This window comes from Trypanosoma theileri (assembly GCF_002087225.1).
Source record: "Trypanosoma theileri isolate Edinburgh chromosome Unknown TM35_Tth_13_V1, whole genome shotgun sequence".
NCBI lineage: Eukaryota > Euglenozoa > Kinetoplastea > Trypanosomatida > Trypanosomatidae > Trypanosoma > Trypanosoma theileri.
In genome coordinates, this window is record NW_021639855.1 from 490,168 (window position 1) to 502,693 (window position 12,526).

The following is a 12,526-nucleotide window of genomic DNA, read 5'->3' on the forward strand; positions in this document are numbered from 1 at the left end:
ATGTATATACAGAAAGGGAAAGTAAGAGAAAAAGAAGTAGAGAAAGAACTGCATCCCTTTTTTTTTCTCTTTGAAAAAGGGTATACGAAAAGAGATAAAAAAAAAACATCGACAACAGTGACACATCAGAAAAAAAAAATGAAAAAAAAAAAAACAACAAATAACAGCAATAGCAATAATGAGAGAAGGAATCCAACAATAATAAAATAAGAAAAATAACACGAGGAAAAAAAAAGGAGGGGGTTAATACAGAATCTGGTATCTTTCATCCCATATAACCCTATCATGTGATCGCTTTACATCACATGCAGAGTTAGACTCCCTCCCCTCCTTTTTTTTTCTCTCTCTCTCTCCCTCTCTCCCTCTCCCTCGCTTGTTTCAGTATTATGTACTATTTTACCAGTCATTGTCATCTGCACACCCGTCTCCTGCTAATCCATCCCATCGACCCATACGACCTTTCTTATGCTTTTCTTTGTGTTTCCCAAGACGTTGATCATTTTTGTAATCATCACGTGAAAGCCCTAGTGCGGGATTTTTCATCACTTTCTGCCTATCGGTTCTGTCACCTTTACGGCGTCCCTTCTTATCCACTATCTGAGGATGACTGTTACCCTTGCCCCTGCTCCTGTTCCTGCTGCCACTGCCGCTGCAGTTCTCTACTTCTTCACCTTCAAGATTTTGAAGATTCTTTTCCACTCTACGTGCCAATGCTTCCTCTGGTGTGAGTTCCATCTTTGCGATTTCTTCTCCAGGTAGGGCTTCATTAGGCGGTTCTACTTTAAACAGAACCTTCGCCACGTTAACATCATTATTACGTGTACCAACACCTAAAAATGTACGGGCACACCAGCTTGGGTACTCCTCACGGTACATTTTCATCCAATCACGTTTCCCTTCACTTCGGGAAAGGGTGAATTCCAGTGTTCGCCGCGCCTTATTCTTTTGCTCATCCCCCACTTTCACCTCATCTCCCCAAACAAGTCGGTGATATTGTGCGTTCCAGTAGCGTTGCAGCAGCCGTGTTCCTGTGGAGCTGTGCTGCAGTGTGGATCGCACATCACGACAGAGTGTGTGAAGAATACAGACCGTACGCGGTGGACTGAAGGCAGCGATGAGTTCCCACGCGAAGAGCCAATCGCGAAGCGACTGTTGCTGTTTCACCTGCTGCTTTTCGTTTTTCTTCTTTTTACTCTCAATACTGCTATTTTTCTTCTCAGTACCAACAATTATCGTACCACTCATTTTGATTTTCTTTACCTGCTCCCTCTCTTTTTCTTTTTCTTTCTTTTTTTTAAATAGAGGAGCAGAAGAAACAAACTAAATATCAAATAGAAAACAGAAATCAATAAATCGCCGATTAAAAGAAGAAAAAAAAATAACTTTTCTTTTTCCCCCCTTTAAAGACTTAATACAAAATCCTGATGCTCTAATTTGTTGGTGCCCACAGTCTACCTTAAGATGTTTTTTTTTTTTTTGTTGTTGTATGTTGTGTTTATAGAATACATGGCAACGTAGATGGAGATAGATAGAGAGAGAGATAGAGTCACTATAGACATAGGAAGTAACATCAATAGAACCATGGTACATGCAAGAGACACCTATCACATTATATGAAAGAGAAATAATAATAATGAATAATAATAATAATATGAAGGAAAATAAAAGAAATCAAATCAACGTTATGAAGATAAAAAAGAGACAGAGATAACTGTCACCACCGATATCCAGCACACAAAATGTACACATACATACAAGTGTCCATTGATGTTATTGTTTTTTTTTTTTTTTTCTTTTTGTTTTCAATTACCCTCTACACCTACATCACACCATTTTCCATCAAAATGCCTAAACACGATGATAAATAAGAAGATAGTAGTAAACAAATAACCTCTACAATTCATGTGTGTACAATAATGGAAACACTCCATGGTACTAGAGTTATCAAACTCTTTTTTTTTTTTAAATTGTCCTCGTGATCTCCTTTCATTTCCTTCGTCTTCTTTTCCCTTTACTTCTCTTCAATTTTTTTTTTCTCCGGCCCTATAACTTTTCGCACCAAATCAAACACTATCACAGAGAGATATATATTCGCTCAATATACCAAATAGAACAAAACAACAAGAACAACAACAATGTCTTTATCCGTTGGTTTGTGTTGAGTCCCATATCCATCACTAGCACCTCTTAAAAATAGCAATTAAATATAAACAAGCGTCGAGGTTTCTTCCACACAAATAGATATTCACACACACACACACGCACGCACGCAAGCACAAACAAAGAAACAAATAAACAGATATATGCACTTACTGTCCCTTTCTTCATGGTTGTCCACAGTTAAGGATGAGTGTTGCCATCATACTGTCCACGTACTGCATGCGCTGCGCGGCGAGTGTGCGGAGTTGATCCATTTGCACATCCGTACTGCGCGCCAATTCCGCGTTTTCCGCATCTGCGCCTGTGAGTTGTTGTTGTCTGTAAGTCTCGTACTCCTGCTGCTTCTCGCGGCGGAATGCGGCCACCTCCTCTTCTGCGTCTGCCTTCGCCTGACGGACTTTTGCCTGTTTGCGGGCCTTCGCATCGGCGATGATGGCATTGCGCTTCTGCTCGGCCGCCAACAGTCGCTGCACGTTATCTTGCTTGGGACCCATTAAAGACTCTAGTGATCACCGGCTTTCCTTCTTCTTCTTCTATTATTATTACTACTACTCTGTTACGAATGAGACGTTGGGTTAGTTTCGTGTCTCTTTTATTTTATTTTATTTTTCTTTGTTTGTTTTTTCTCTCCTTTCCGTTTGGTTTCACTCCGCAGAATAAGGGAAAAATAAGATTATATATATATATATATATATATATATATATATAGAGAGAGAGAGAGAGAGAGAGAAAGAGAGAGCAAGTGAGTCAAATATCACAAATAAGAAAAAAAACAACAACATCATTATAGACCCATATCTCAAGTAAGAGGAACCAATATTTAGGAGTACTAGTGAATAATAATAATAATAATAATAATAATAATAATAATAATAATAATAATAATAATAATAAAGTGAATCTCCAATAATCACGCAAAACAGATAGTGGCAAAAACAATAAAAAGTACATGCATAATGCAGTATATGACATAAACAAAAATGTAATTTAAAAATATTTTATCAATAGCGCAACACTGTTTGTACTCAAGAGGAGACAACATAAAAAAAAAAAAAGCAATAGACAAAAAAAAAACCTAAAAAAAGATATTTTTAAAACAATGTATGTTTAGCGGAGCATATGATGCTACACGGATAGAATAAACTCTACAGAAAAACTGTTCTCAAATGTATTAAAACTATCAAAAGCACAAGCAAGGAAATATAATAATAATAATGATAAAAGACACGATTCTAGATTCCAGTTACCTTTTTTTTTCTCTCTCTCTCTCTCTCTCATTCTGCACTCTCACGTTAGTACTTCGTATTTTCTTCATCCCATCCCAAAGCACACATCATCCATCATCTCCATTCCCCCAGAAACAATATATGTATACAAACTTCATCCTTACAAAAAAAAAAAAAAAACAATGCCGTTACCGACGATACGAAAGATCATACTGTTCCTGCTTTCGCCGTCGCTGTTGTTGTTGTTGTTGTGGTTGTTGTTGTTTCCTTGAGAATAAAGGTGGAAGCCCAACAACTCCTGTGCGTTCAAGGGAACAGGGTGCCATTCTACGTGTTACTAGGCGTTGGTGCATAGGTTTAACGATGGAATTCCCTCCTCTTACATATGGTTGTTCATATTCACTCATTAGCTCCTCTGTATCCTTATCGTATACATTCTCACTTACGTTTTCTGCAGTTACGTTACTACCGTTCCTCAACCCATCATGAGATAGATGTTTTGTGGTATACATAGACACTGTAGGACATTGTGGAAGTGCAAAGGACATATGAGGTGTCTTTAATCTGGGGATCACGCTATTACCTGAGGCATTGCCTGTCCCAGTGGAAAGGCGAGATTCATCTCTCCTTTCTTTTGCTTTTAGCTGCAGCAGTGAGGTTTGTCGGCTATACCGCCGACATCGAGGTAAGCTGCAGTACATCAACCCATCGCCTCCTCTCATCTGCAGCCGCTGCCCTTGTTCCCCCTGTTCCTGTCCCTCTCCCTCTCCCTCTTGTTGTTGTTGTTTTAGTTGTTGCTCCTCTTCTTGCAGTTGCTCCTTCTTCTTCTGCATGTAATCAATAAACGTTGCCCACTGCGCGACGGTGGTGCTTTCACCACACATGAGCCGATAGGGTTGCACGCCTGAGCGGCGCATGGCGGCGGTGTTCTCCGCGTTGAGGCTGCGGCCGGCGGCGAGGACCCCGAGCGGCGCCCCGTCGGAGGACCACAACATCACCCGCCGGTCCGCCATCGCGGCGATGAGGAGCGGGAGGCGCAACTCGGGGTGTTCGGCCGCCGCCAGCCGCACAACTTCACAGCCCGGGCAGCGCCAGGCGGTGATGCGCAGCGGAAGACGACGTCCCCCACAAAACTCAACATCCACGAGAGGATTAGTACTAATAGTAGTAGTAATAGTAGTATTAATATTATTAATATTAGTATGGTTAGTATGGTTAGTGGGGGTGGGATGGGGGCTTAAGAGTGCAAGGATGCCGGAGACATCCCATAGGCAAATCTCTCCCGTATCGTCTGCCGTTACGAGCACCTGCTGGCGGTCAAAGTACGCGATAAGAACAGCATTCGATGGCGCCGTTTGCAGAGAAAGCGCATCGTCCGTATCTGTGAAAGGCATTACATGGTTTGGATCCTCCTTTTTCTCTTTTTGTACTTCTTCTCCATATGAATGTTGTTGTAGTGGATGATTGTGATAATGATGATGACGATGAGAATGATGAGAATGAGAATGATGATGTTGATGTGGTTCATCCCCTGGGAATAAGAAATCCAAAGATGTACTGCGGGTTCGTGGACGACGGCAATACTCACCGGTGCCACGTTGTACTTTTGCCCGTCCTTGTGCCATTATCCAGCTGTGAGGTTTGCGTGGACACCAACTGCCTATTTCCTCACATGATGTGTACATCGCTTCTTTGCTCCTTCGTCTGAGTAAATCTTCAAATGGGCGTTCACCGTGAATGGGGGAACTCCGATGCATGAGTACTATATGCACACGACCTGTTACATCTGAAAAGAAAGCAACTTCATTACCAACTGAAGAAATGGGCGTGTTATTATTTAAATCTTCATCATGTCCATTATTAGTTGTAACTATCACGGTTCGTGCAATAATAGTTTCCACTTCTGCAGAGAGAGAAAATGTGTGTGTGTGGGTGACCAAACCTTGATATTCTACAACATGTACACAAGCATCAGATGTAGCTAGAAGAAGTCGAGTTTCCGTTACAGATGTAGCCCTAATTATTTGTTGTTGTCGCATGAAGCTACGTAGTATACCATGGAAATGTGTCACTGATTGTGAACCACAGTCTGGTTTAAGAGGAACCATAAATATTTCATATTGTGTTACAACGAATACGTGTGGTATAGAGATATCACGGTACTTTGAAACAGTATGAAGATTAATAACTTCTTCACCATGAAGGTGCATTTGAAGAGCAGGTGTAAGATTAATAGTCTCTTGTAACATGGATACGGATAACGCTTTTACTTCACCTCCAATAGTTCCTATAAGTAACTGTCTATTAAGTGGTTCAACAATACAAGATGCTGACACATCATATTTAATAATATTTGGTTCAGTAACATCTGTTAATAAACCAGTTATACTATTCCATAGTTTAACACATCGATCATGTACGGTAATAATAGAATCTGGATTAGGGAAAAAGAGAAATCGACAACTATGTCGATCATCCGTAAGTTCAGGACGTACAAAGGCATCTGAACTAAGCACAATTAATTCTCTAGAGGTTGCAATATTTAACTTTCCAACCATATCAAGATGACATATACTATTTACATGTGCAGCACGGTATGCAGATAAACCTGGTTCCAATTCTGGTAGTCCATCATCTAAATTAACGGTAGAAAGTGCATTCATATTTCCACTACCATGAATAGTTTGTACACAGTATCCCATACGAAGATCCCAAAATTTCAGAGTTCCACGAGTATCACCAGAAACTAAAAGTGGAAGACCGTGAAGACGATGAAGTACCGTAATACGTCCCCTATGTGGTTGTACATGATCGCAAAAATGTACTGGAGGTGTTCGCGGCACTACTAAAGATCGTTGTACAATACTCCGTCCAAATCCTGAAGAGTATAAATAGTGATCATCACATTCAAGAATCAACGCTCCACCAGAGTCATGACCATTACCAGAATCATGATCATTAAGGGAAAATTGTACCACACCATGTTCAATATCAAAACACTTGACAGCGTTTTGGGTATCTAGACTAGCTATATAAAGATATTTTTTATAAGTTCGCATGGCAGTTACAGCAGTTTGAAAAAGTCGTTTTTGTACAACGTAGACTTGTCTTTCCAAATCACATAATGAAACCATTCCGGTACGGCTTCCCATTGCAAGGAGATTACAAGAAGAGACCCAGTGTAGTACACTTTGAGTTTCCGACATACGCATACTATGACAATTCTCAAGGATACCATCATATCGTTTCTTTTTTAAACTGAAAAAACGTAAATAACTATCATTATAAGTGCAGACAATGGAGTTAGAAAATGGTATCTCTCTCACCAGGGGAACATAATCCCATGCAAGGAGTGAGCATGGAAACCTTTTAATAGCAGCAACAGATAATAAATTTTGCCTTGGATCACACATATGCACCGTACTCAAACCACTATTTTCAGTAACAACTTTAATAACTCTTTTATTTTTCGGCAATACTCGTATACTACTTACCTGACTTCCATGTCCATTTTTTAAAACTTGTCGAATATGAAAAGGACGGAATAAAATTTCCTCCTGCTGTTTCTCCCCTGCCACTCCATATAAACGATGGCGTAAAAAGTCAACAGCATGTCTTAAGAAGGCATTCCACGAAATACGACCAACACCGAAAACATCCACAGCAGCGAAAAACTTTCGAATTTGCACATCCGTAGGTATAGTAGAGGTGTTATGTTCCATGCAGACACGAGTGATAACATCAATGAACCCTTCCTCATCTAAACCTTCACTCCCTTGATAGAGAAAGAATTCATGTTTAAGGGTATCCAGAGCCACTGTGGAGAGTTCCCGGAGAGCGTCCATGATTTCACAGGAACCCTGTGAAGGGGAAGCGCAAAAAGAAGAAAAAAGGTGCAATAACACCTTTTCTCACACTCACCCGTCACCACTAACTAGAAAATATCATAAAAAAAAAAATAATAATAATATCGAGAGAGTAAAAAATAAGAGAAAAGAAAAGAAGGATGTTTTTAGAGAAAGAAGTGAGAGGAATTCATTGTACCAAGAAACTCTTTAGAATCCATAATAATATGAGGGTGTACTCACCCAACTGTGTAAAAGAAAAAAAAAGTTTTACTCACAAATATAAATACAGAAATATAACGGAAAAGAGTCAGAAAACAACAACAACAAGGGAACGTTATTCAGAGTATATGAAGAGAAATTACTGTAAACGAAATACTTACCGAAATTCTCATCCTCTTTTTTTTTTTTGTCTTTCTTTCTCTCTCTCTCTCTCTCTCTCTCTCTCTCTCTCTCTCTTCGTTTCATAATCTCACTGACAATCAAACATTACTCTACCAGAACAATAACATGAATAGAGCATATGTCATCCAGAATGTCATCACCATCATAAAAGCGAAAACCAGTGCAGCTTCTTTATAACCCACAACCTCCACTGACTCCTCATTCTCAACAATATACCCCAATTGACGTAGTTTGTAGTTCATATACACAACATGATACACACCCCATGGACACACTGCTCGAGTTCCATCTGGATAAGTGTCAATACGTTCTATTGCACGTCGAGCTCTCGGATCTACTGGCGGGTCTGCACCATCCAAAACCATTTGATACGCCATGCGGGATTCCACCGGATCACGCTGAATAATACCATCAAACTTACTTCCATCCGTTGCCACTGGTCGAAGTCCCAAAAAGGGAAATACACGCTTCAATAGGTGCTGCTGTTTAGCCAAACGTGAGCCTGACTGAAATGGCAATCTTCCATCTTCACAAAGAACCCTATCAAAGTTTTGTGCCAGGTTATCACCATCCAGTACACGCCTAAAATAACTTGGAACGGCCAGGTTAGGAATTGGGTACAGTGTTACCTCCTTATTGGTTTCAGGATGTTTGTACCTTCGGATAATGCAAACAAGCCCTGGTGGATTCTGTCGCATTTCCATGATACCTTTTGTCATTAACATAGCAGACTTACCCTTGACACCTTCCATAATTGCTTTTCTTTTCTTTTTTTTTCTTTTCTCCCTTTGGCTTTGTTTTCCTCTTTAGTGCTTATATGCGACAAGATTCCTTTTTTTTTTTCAATGAGGATAGACATGAGAAAATAATAATAATAAAATATGAAAAAACAAACAAACAAAACAACTATTTTCTTAATCCATACCTACCAAAAACTAATTTTCTGTGATATCAGAAATTACTTTGAAAGTTCAAATCTCTTTCTCTTAACGAGCAAGTTTCACCGCAGTCGTGTGCATGTGAAGAAGAGTGGGTCGCCGAGACGGTACGAAAGTGTCGTTATGGGCACCTCCACATCTACAGTACCACTACGCCGAAGCGGAAATACAAATGAATCCCCAGAAACAACTTGACGAAATTCGACAGTGGCTACTGTGCCCAGAGTCGCATTGCCCTCCACACTCACAGAACCAGTAAATAACTTCACTAGGTACACTGCAGTAGAATCATCACTTGACCAAAACCGACCTCCCTGTGACTTTCCAACCACGTCCAGCGTCTTTTTTATAGCACCAGTTTGGTCTGTTTCCGATATTGTCACAAAAGCATTGTCCACATCCAAACGCACTTTCTGCAGAAGGACAGCTGCAACATCAGCCGCAGTGGTATCAGGCCACACCGTCAAGACAGTAGTAGGATGCGCAGCAGCAGCAGCAGCAGCGGATACCGATGGTGTTACACAAGCAATGCCAACAGACGGCACCTGAAGTACTGCACTACACATTTCACTTTGTGTTGCTAGATCATCAGAGAGAAAACGGTATGCCCTAACAGCAGTCGGACACACTCTACTCCGTTCGACAACAACATCTGTTCCACTACGCACCTGATTTACAGGGGGCACAAACAGCGGTTCACAGTTTCCATGATAAACCATTGCCAGAACTTACTACTTTAAGAAAAAAAATAAAAAAGAAACGATGTCAGAGAGAAACATATGACAGTAAAATATTTTAAAACCATGAAAGAAAGTTCACAAGGTTTCCATGGGCGGTCCCACGCATTAAGCATCAATGAAAGCCCAGCGCGTTCTTTTTGGCCATGTGCTTGCAGCTGTACATCTGCCCGCACAGTTAACGTGCGGTGAAGAGGAAAGAAGAGAGGTGGAAAGGGATGGAGAGGGGTGTGCGGGTCAGTTGCCAGTAGTCAAAGCGTCGTCTCTCGCTCACGTGGATCGGCATTGCAGAACACAGAATAGCATCATTGTACAGGTCACAGGGGGCGGCGTGGCGGCAGTCAGACACGGGGGACACGGATCCACATCAAGGCATACGGTTCAACTAGTTTTGACTCATAGACGTCCTGTTTGTAATCACGCCGCCGCCACACAGTGGGATTGCAGAAGGAAAGCAAAAAAAAAAAAACAAGGAAACAGAGAGAGAGAGAGAAGGGGAAGCAGGTCCTCATTGATCTTGGTTGGTTAAACTGTCGTTGAGGTCATCTCGTCGGATCGCCTGTAGCAAAGATGTTTGTTATAATCAGCGGACAGCAGTGTCGTGTTGAGCCGCGTAACGTCATTAGATGTAATGTTCGCCGGAGAGAACAGGGGAAGAGCATGCCCCTGCGCCCAGAGCTGCAGAGTGCAAAGCAACCTACTCTGTGAGTCGTCTCATGTGTGATCTTTGCTACATTTCGGAGGGAGACAAAAGAAGAGAAAATAAGAAAACCGGGAGGAGGATCCAAGACAAACTGAGGCAGAGAGGAATATAGTAGCACAAGAGAAGATCGTACAGACTCACGTGGCATACAACAACAACAAAAAGGTGTCACACAGCTACGTTGTCAAATCATTTCGATTATTAGAAAGCGGAAATATAAAGAAAGAAAATAGTTCGAACGTTCGAAAACGGAAAAAAGAGTAAAACAAGATGTAAAAACAGTGAAATCAATTAGTAACGCGTCATAAGAAAGGTAAAAGAAAAACATGGGACTAAGTCTCACGAGAAGGTCTGTTGTCCGCCACTTTCACCTGAAGAAATACGTCAAAAAAGGTGACTTTATAGGAACAAAAAAAAACCCATTGGTCTCGTGGTCTCGCAGTACAGCACTGAGAGAACCATAAATATATATATGTAGAGAGAGAAATGAAAAAAAGACATACAGTAACGATATCGCACCAGAAGAACAAAAAAAAAAAAGTTAAAACAAAGAAAAAAATCGTTACATCAAAAATAAAAAAATTGAAAAAAAAATTTATTTATCATTCACGTTTTTTGCATAAATATCTCTAAATCCTACAAACAATGAGTTAAAATCCCCGTATTTCCGGGGCATAATATGTGTGCCTAGAGGTGGGTCTACGCACCAGAAAGCATAGTACTGTGTTGACAACGTTGATAGTACAGTGAAAAACGTTATGCTCACAAAAATGGAAGCGAACGAAAGTGCTCATCGACAAAAAAGAAAAATAAACGCAGGTAAAAGTACGTTATAGAATTACATTTGAAAAAAAAATATATCTACTCTGAATTATGAACGATCAAATTACAACAACACGTGGGATGAGAGGGGATAAAAAAGAAGCTTGGCATCAGTACCACAAAGAACCTCCCAGCACCGTAAAAATACTCAAGAAAAAAAAAAACGAATTCAGCTCGAGACGTTCAACAAAGAAAAATAAATCTTATCACACTACTTGAGTCAGACATGGACACACAGAGTCCAAGAACCACGTGAGAAAAACAAGGGAAAAAGAGTGGAAAATGCTACAGGGTTTTCTGTAGCAGCCAATATAAACACACACACACACACACACACACACACAGAACATATATGTAAGGTGCACGTCAAGGGGCTTTCTATATACCCGCGCTGGCAGCAGCAATTATGAAAAGACGGTGATTACTGGACGCGTCTGCTGAGTCCATTAGAGTAGCCCGTGGTCGACACTGCCGCCGCCGCTTGCACTTGACGCGGCGTCCAACATGCGGAGGGCGTCGGCTGTGGGGTCGGCAGCGGGAGACGGGGCATGCGGGACGGCGGGCAGCGGGTTCGACGGGGCGGCCGCGTAGTCACTAGCGGTCTCGCGCCGCGGCGGGGCGGGCGGGCGGTACGACGACGCGTCGGTCTTGCTGAAGGCCTGCGATGACGCGCCGTCGCCATATCCCTGCCCGTCGCTGTCGCTCTCCGCATCGGCGTTCAGCATCGCCTCCAGCGCACCCCGCCGTGGCTCGCGCAGCTCCTGCCAGTAGTGGGTCTCCACGTACCACATCACACCGCTGTACACCGCAATCCCGAGCAGCACGAACATCAGCAGCAGCACAATCGCCGCGTAAGCCCTCACACCACCGTCGTTAGGCGAGACGTAGTTTGCCGCGTTGATCACGCAGAGCACCGCCAGAAGCACGAAACTCACCGTGTGCATCACCGTCAGGAACGCAGAGCGCATCATGTTCGTAAAGGTCAATACTGCCGCACCCACAAGCAGCACCGCCGCCATGCAGAAGTACGGAATGTGACACCTGTCCACCGGCGGCTGCACAGCAGCAATCACTCCCACAACGCAGAGCACCACCAATCGGAACACACACCAGTACACATAACTGCCCTTCATGCTTGTAAAAATGCTCCCAAACATCTGCACCTGCGCCGGCGGACACCAGTACCCAACGGGATACAGCCATCGCTCGTGAATCGGTTTCTTCGAGAACTGCCAGTACTTTGTGAAGCTCGCACCGGTGTAGTGCGCAATGAAGTAGCAGGTGGCGACAGGAAAGGCCACACCATACAGCACGCCAATCACCCCGATAACGTAGTGCTGTGGATGCGCATCAGGCATTGCCAGCATGAAGATAGAGCCCACAAAGATACCAAGGTGCATTAGGTACGCCACGAGGTACGTCAGGCTTGGGAAACGCATCGCCGCCCGCGCGCTCATCGTCTCCACACCTCGCCACCGCTCAAATGCCACTGTCAGTCCGTAATGCACGCATCCAAACACCACGGTAATCAACGCGTTACCCACCACCATCCACAGTGGACCAAGACTGGCAAACACCGACAAAAAGTATGGCAGCGCCACGGAACTTTCACGCTCGTGCTCCGACGCACAGGACATCTTCGCAAACGCACCGAGTGTCTGTATCTCCAGAATCGAGCCGAGTCCACCAG

At 42.6% G+C, this 12,526-nt stretch overlaps 7 protein-coding genes across 7 annotated transcripts; all 7 read right to left on the minus strand.

The window, feature by feature from the left end:
• Positions 1–396: 396 nt before the first annotated feature.
• Positions 397–1,245, minus strand: TM35_000132880 (uncharacterized protein; the record flags this gene model as incomplete). The annotated part of the gene is made up of 1 exon (XM_029025504.1): positions 397–1,245. The coding sequence occupies one exon, from the start codon at positions 1,243–1,245 to the stop codon at positions 397–399; it is 849 nt and encodes a 282-aa protein (XP_028883350.1).
• A 1,079-nt stretch (positions 1,246–2,324) lies between these two features.
• On the minus strand, positions 2,325–2,654 carry TM35_000132890 ((H+)-ATPase G subunit; the record flags this gene model as incomplete). Its single annotated transcript, XM_029025505.1, has 1 exon — positions 2,325–2,654. One exon carries the CDS (start codon positions 2,652–2,654, stop codon positions 2,325–2,327), a length of 330 nt encoding a protein of 109 aa, XP_028883351.1.
• Positions 2,655–3,574: 920 nt separating this feature from the next.
• On the minus strand, positions 3,575–7,231 carry TM35_000132900 (uncharacterized protein; the record flags this gene model as incomplete). The annotated part of the gene is made up of 1 exon (XM_029025506.1): positions 3,575–7,231. The coding sequence occupies one exon, from the start codon at positions 7,229–7,231 to the stop codon at positions 3,575–3,577; it is 3,657 nt and encodes a 1,218-aa protein (XP_028883352.1).
• Positions 7,232–7,725: 494 nt separating this feature from the next.
• TM35_000132910 (uncharacterized protein) lies at positions 7,726–8,388 on the minus strand (the record flags this gene model as incomplete). Its single annotated transcript, XM_029025507.1, has 1 exon — positions 7,726–8,388. The coding sequence occupies one exon, from the start codon at positions 8,386–8,388 to the stop codon at positions 7,726–7,728; it is 663 nt and encodes a 220-aa protein (XP_028883353.1).
• A 248-nt stretch (positions 8,389–8,636) lies between these two features.
• On the minus strand, positions 8,637–9,293 carry TM35_000132920 (uncharacterized protein; the record flags this gene model as incomplete). The annotated part of the gene is made up of 1 exon (XM_029025508.1): positions 8,637–9,293. The coding sequence occupies one exon, from the start codon at positions 9,291–9,293 to the stop codon at positions 8,637–8,639; it is 657 nt and encodes a 218-aa protein (XP_028883354.1).
• A 560-nt stretch (positions 9,294–9,853) lies between these two features.
• TM35_000132930 (uncharacterized protein) lies at positions 9,854–10,162 on the minus strand (the record flags this gene model as incomplete). Its single annotated transcript, XM_029025509.1, has 1 exon — positions 9,854–10,162. The coding sequence occupies one exon, from the start codon at positions 10,160–10,162 to the stop codon at positions 9,854–9,856; it is 309 nt and encodes a 102-aa protein (XP_028883355.1).
• Positions 10,163–11,282: 1,120 nt separating this feature from the next.
• TM35_000132940 (dispersed protein family protein 1 (DGF-1)) lies at positions 11,283–12,524 on the minus strand (the record flags this gene model as incomplete). Its single annotated transcript, XM_029025510.1, has 1 exon — positions 11,283–12,524. A coding segment is annotated over one exon (1,242 nt), but the record flags the coding sequence as incomplete, so codon positions are not given.
• Positions 12,525–12,526: the final 2 nt, after the last annotated feature.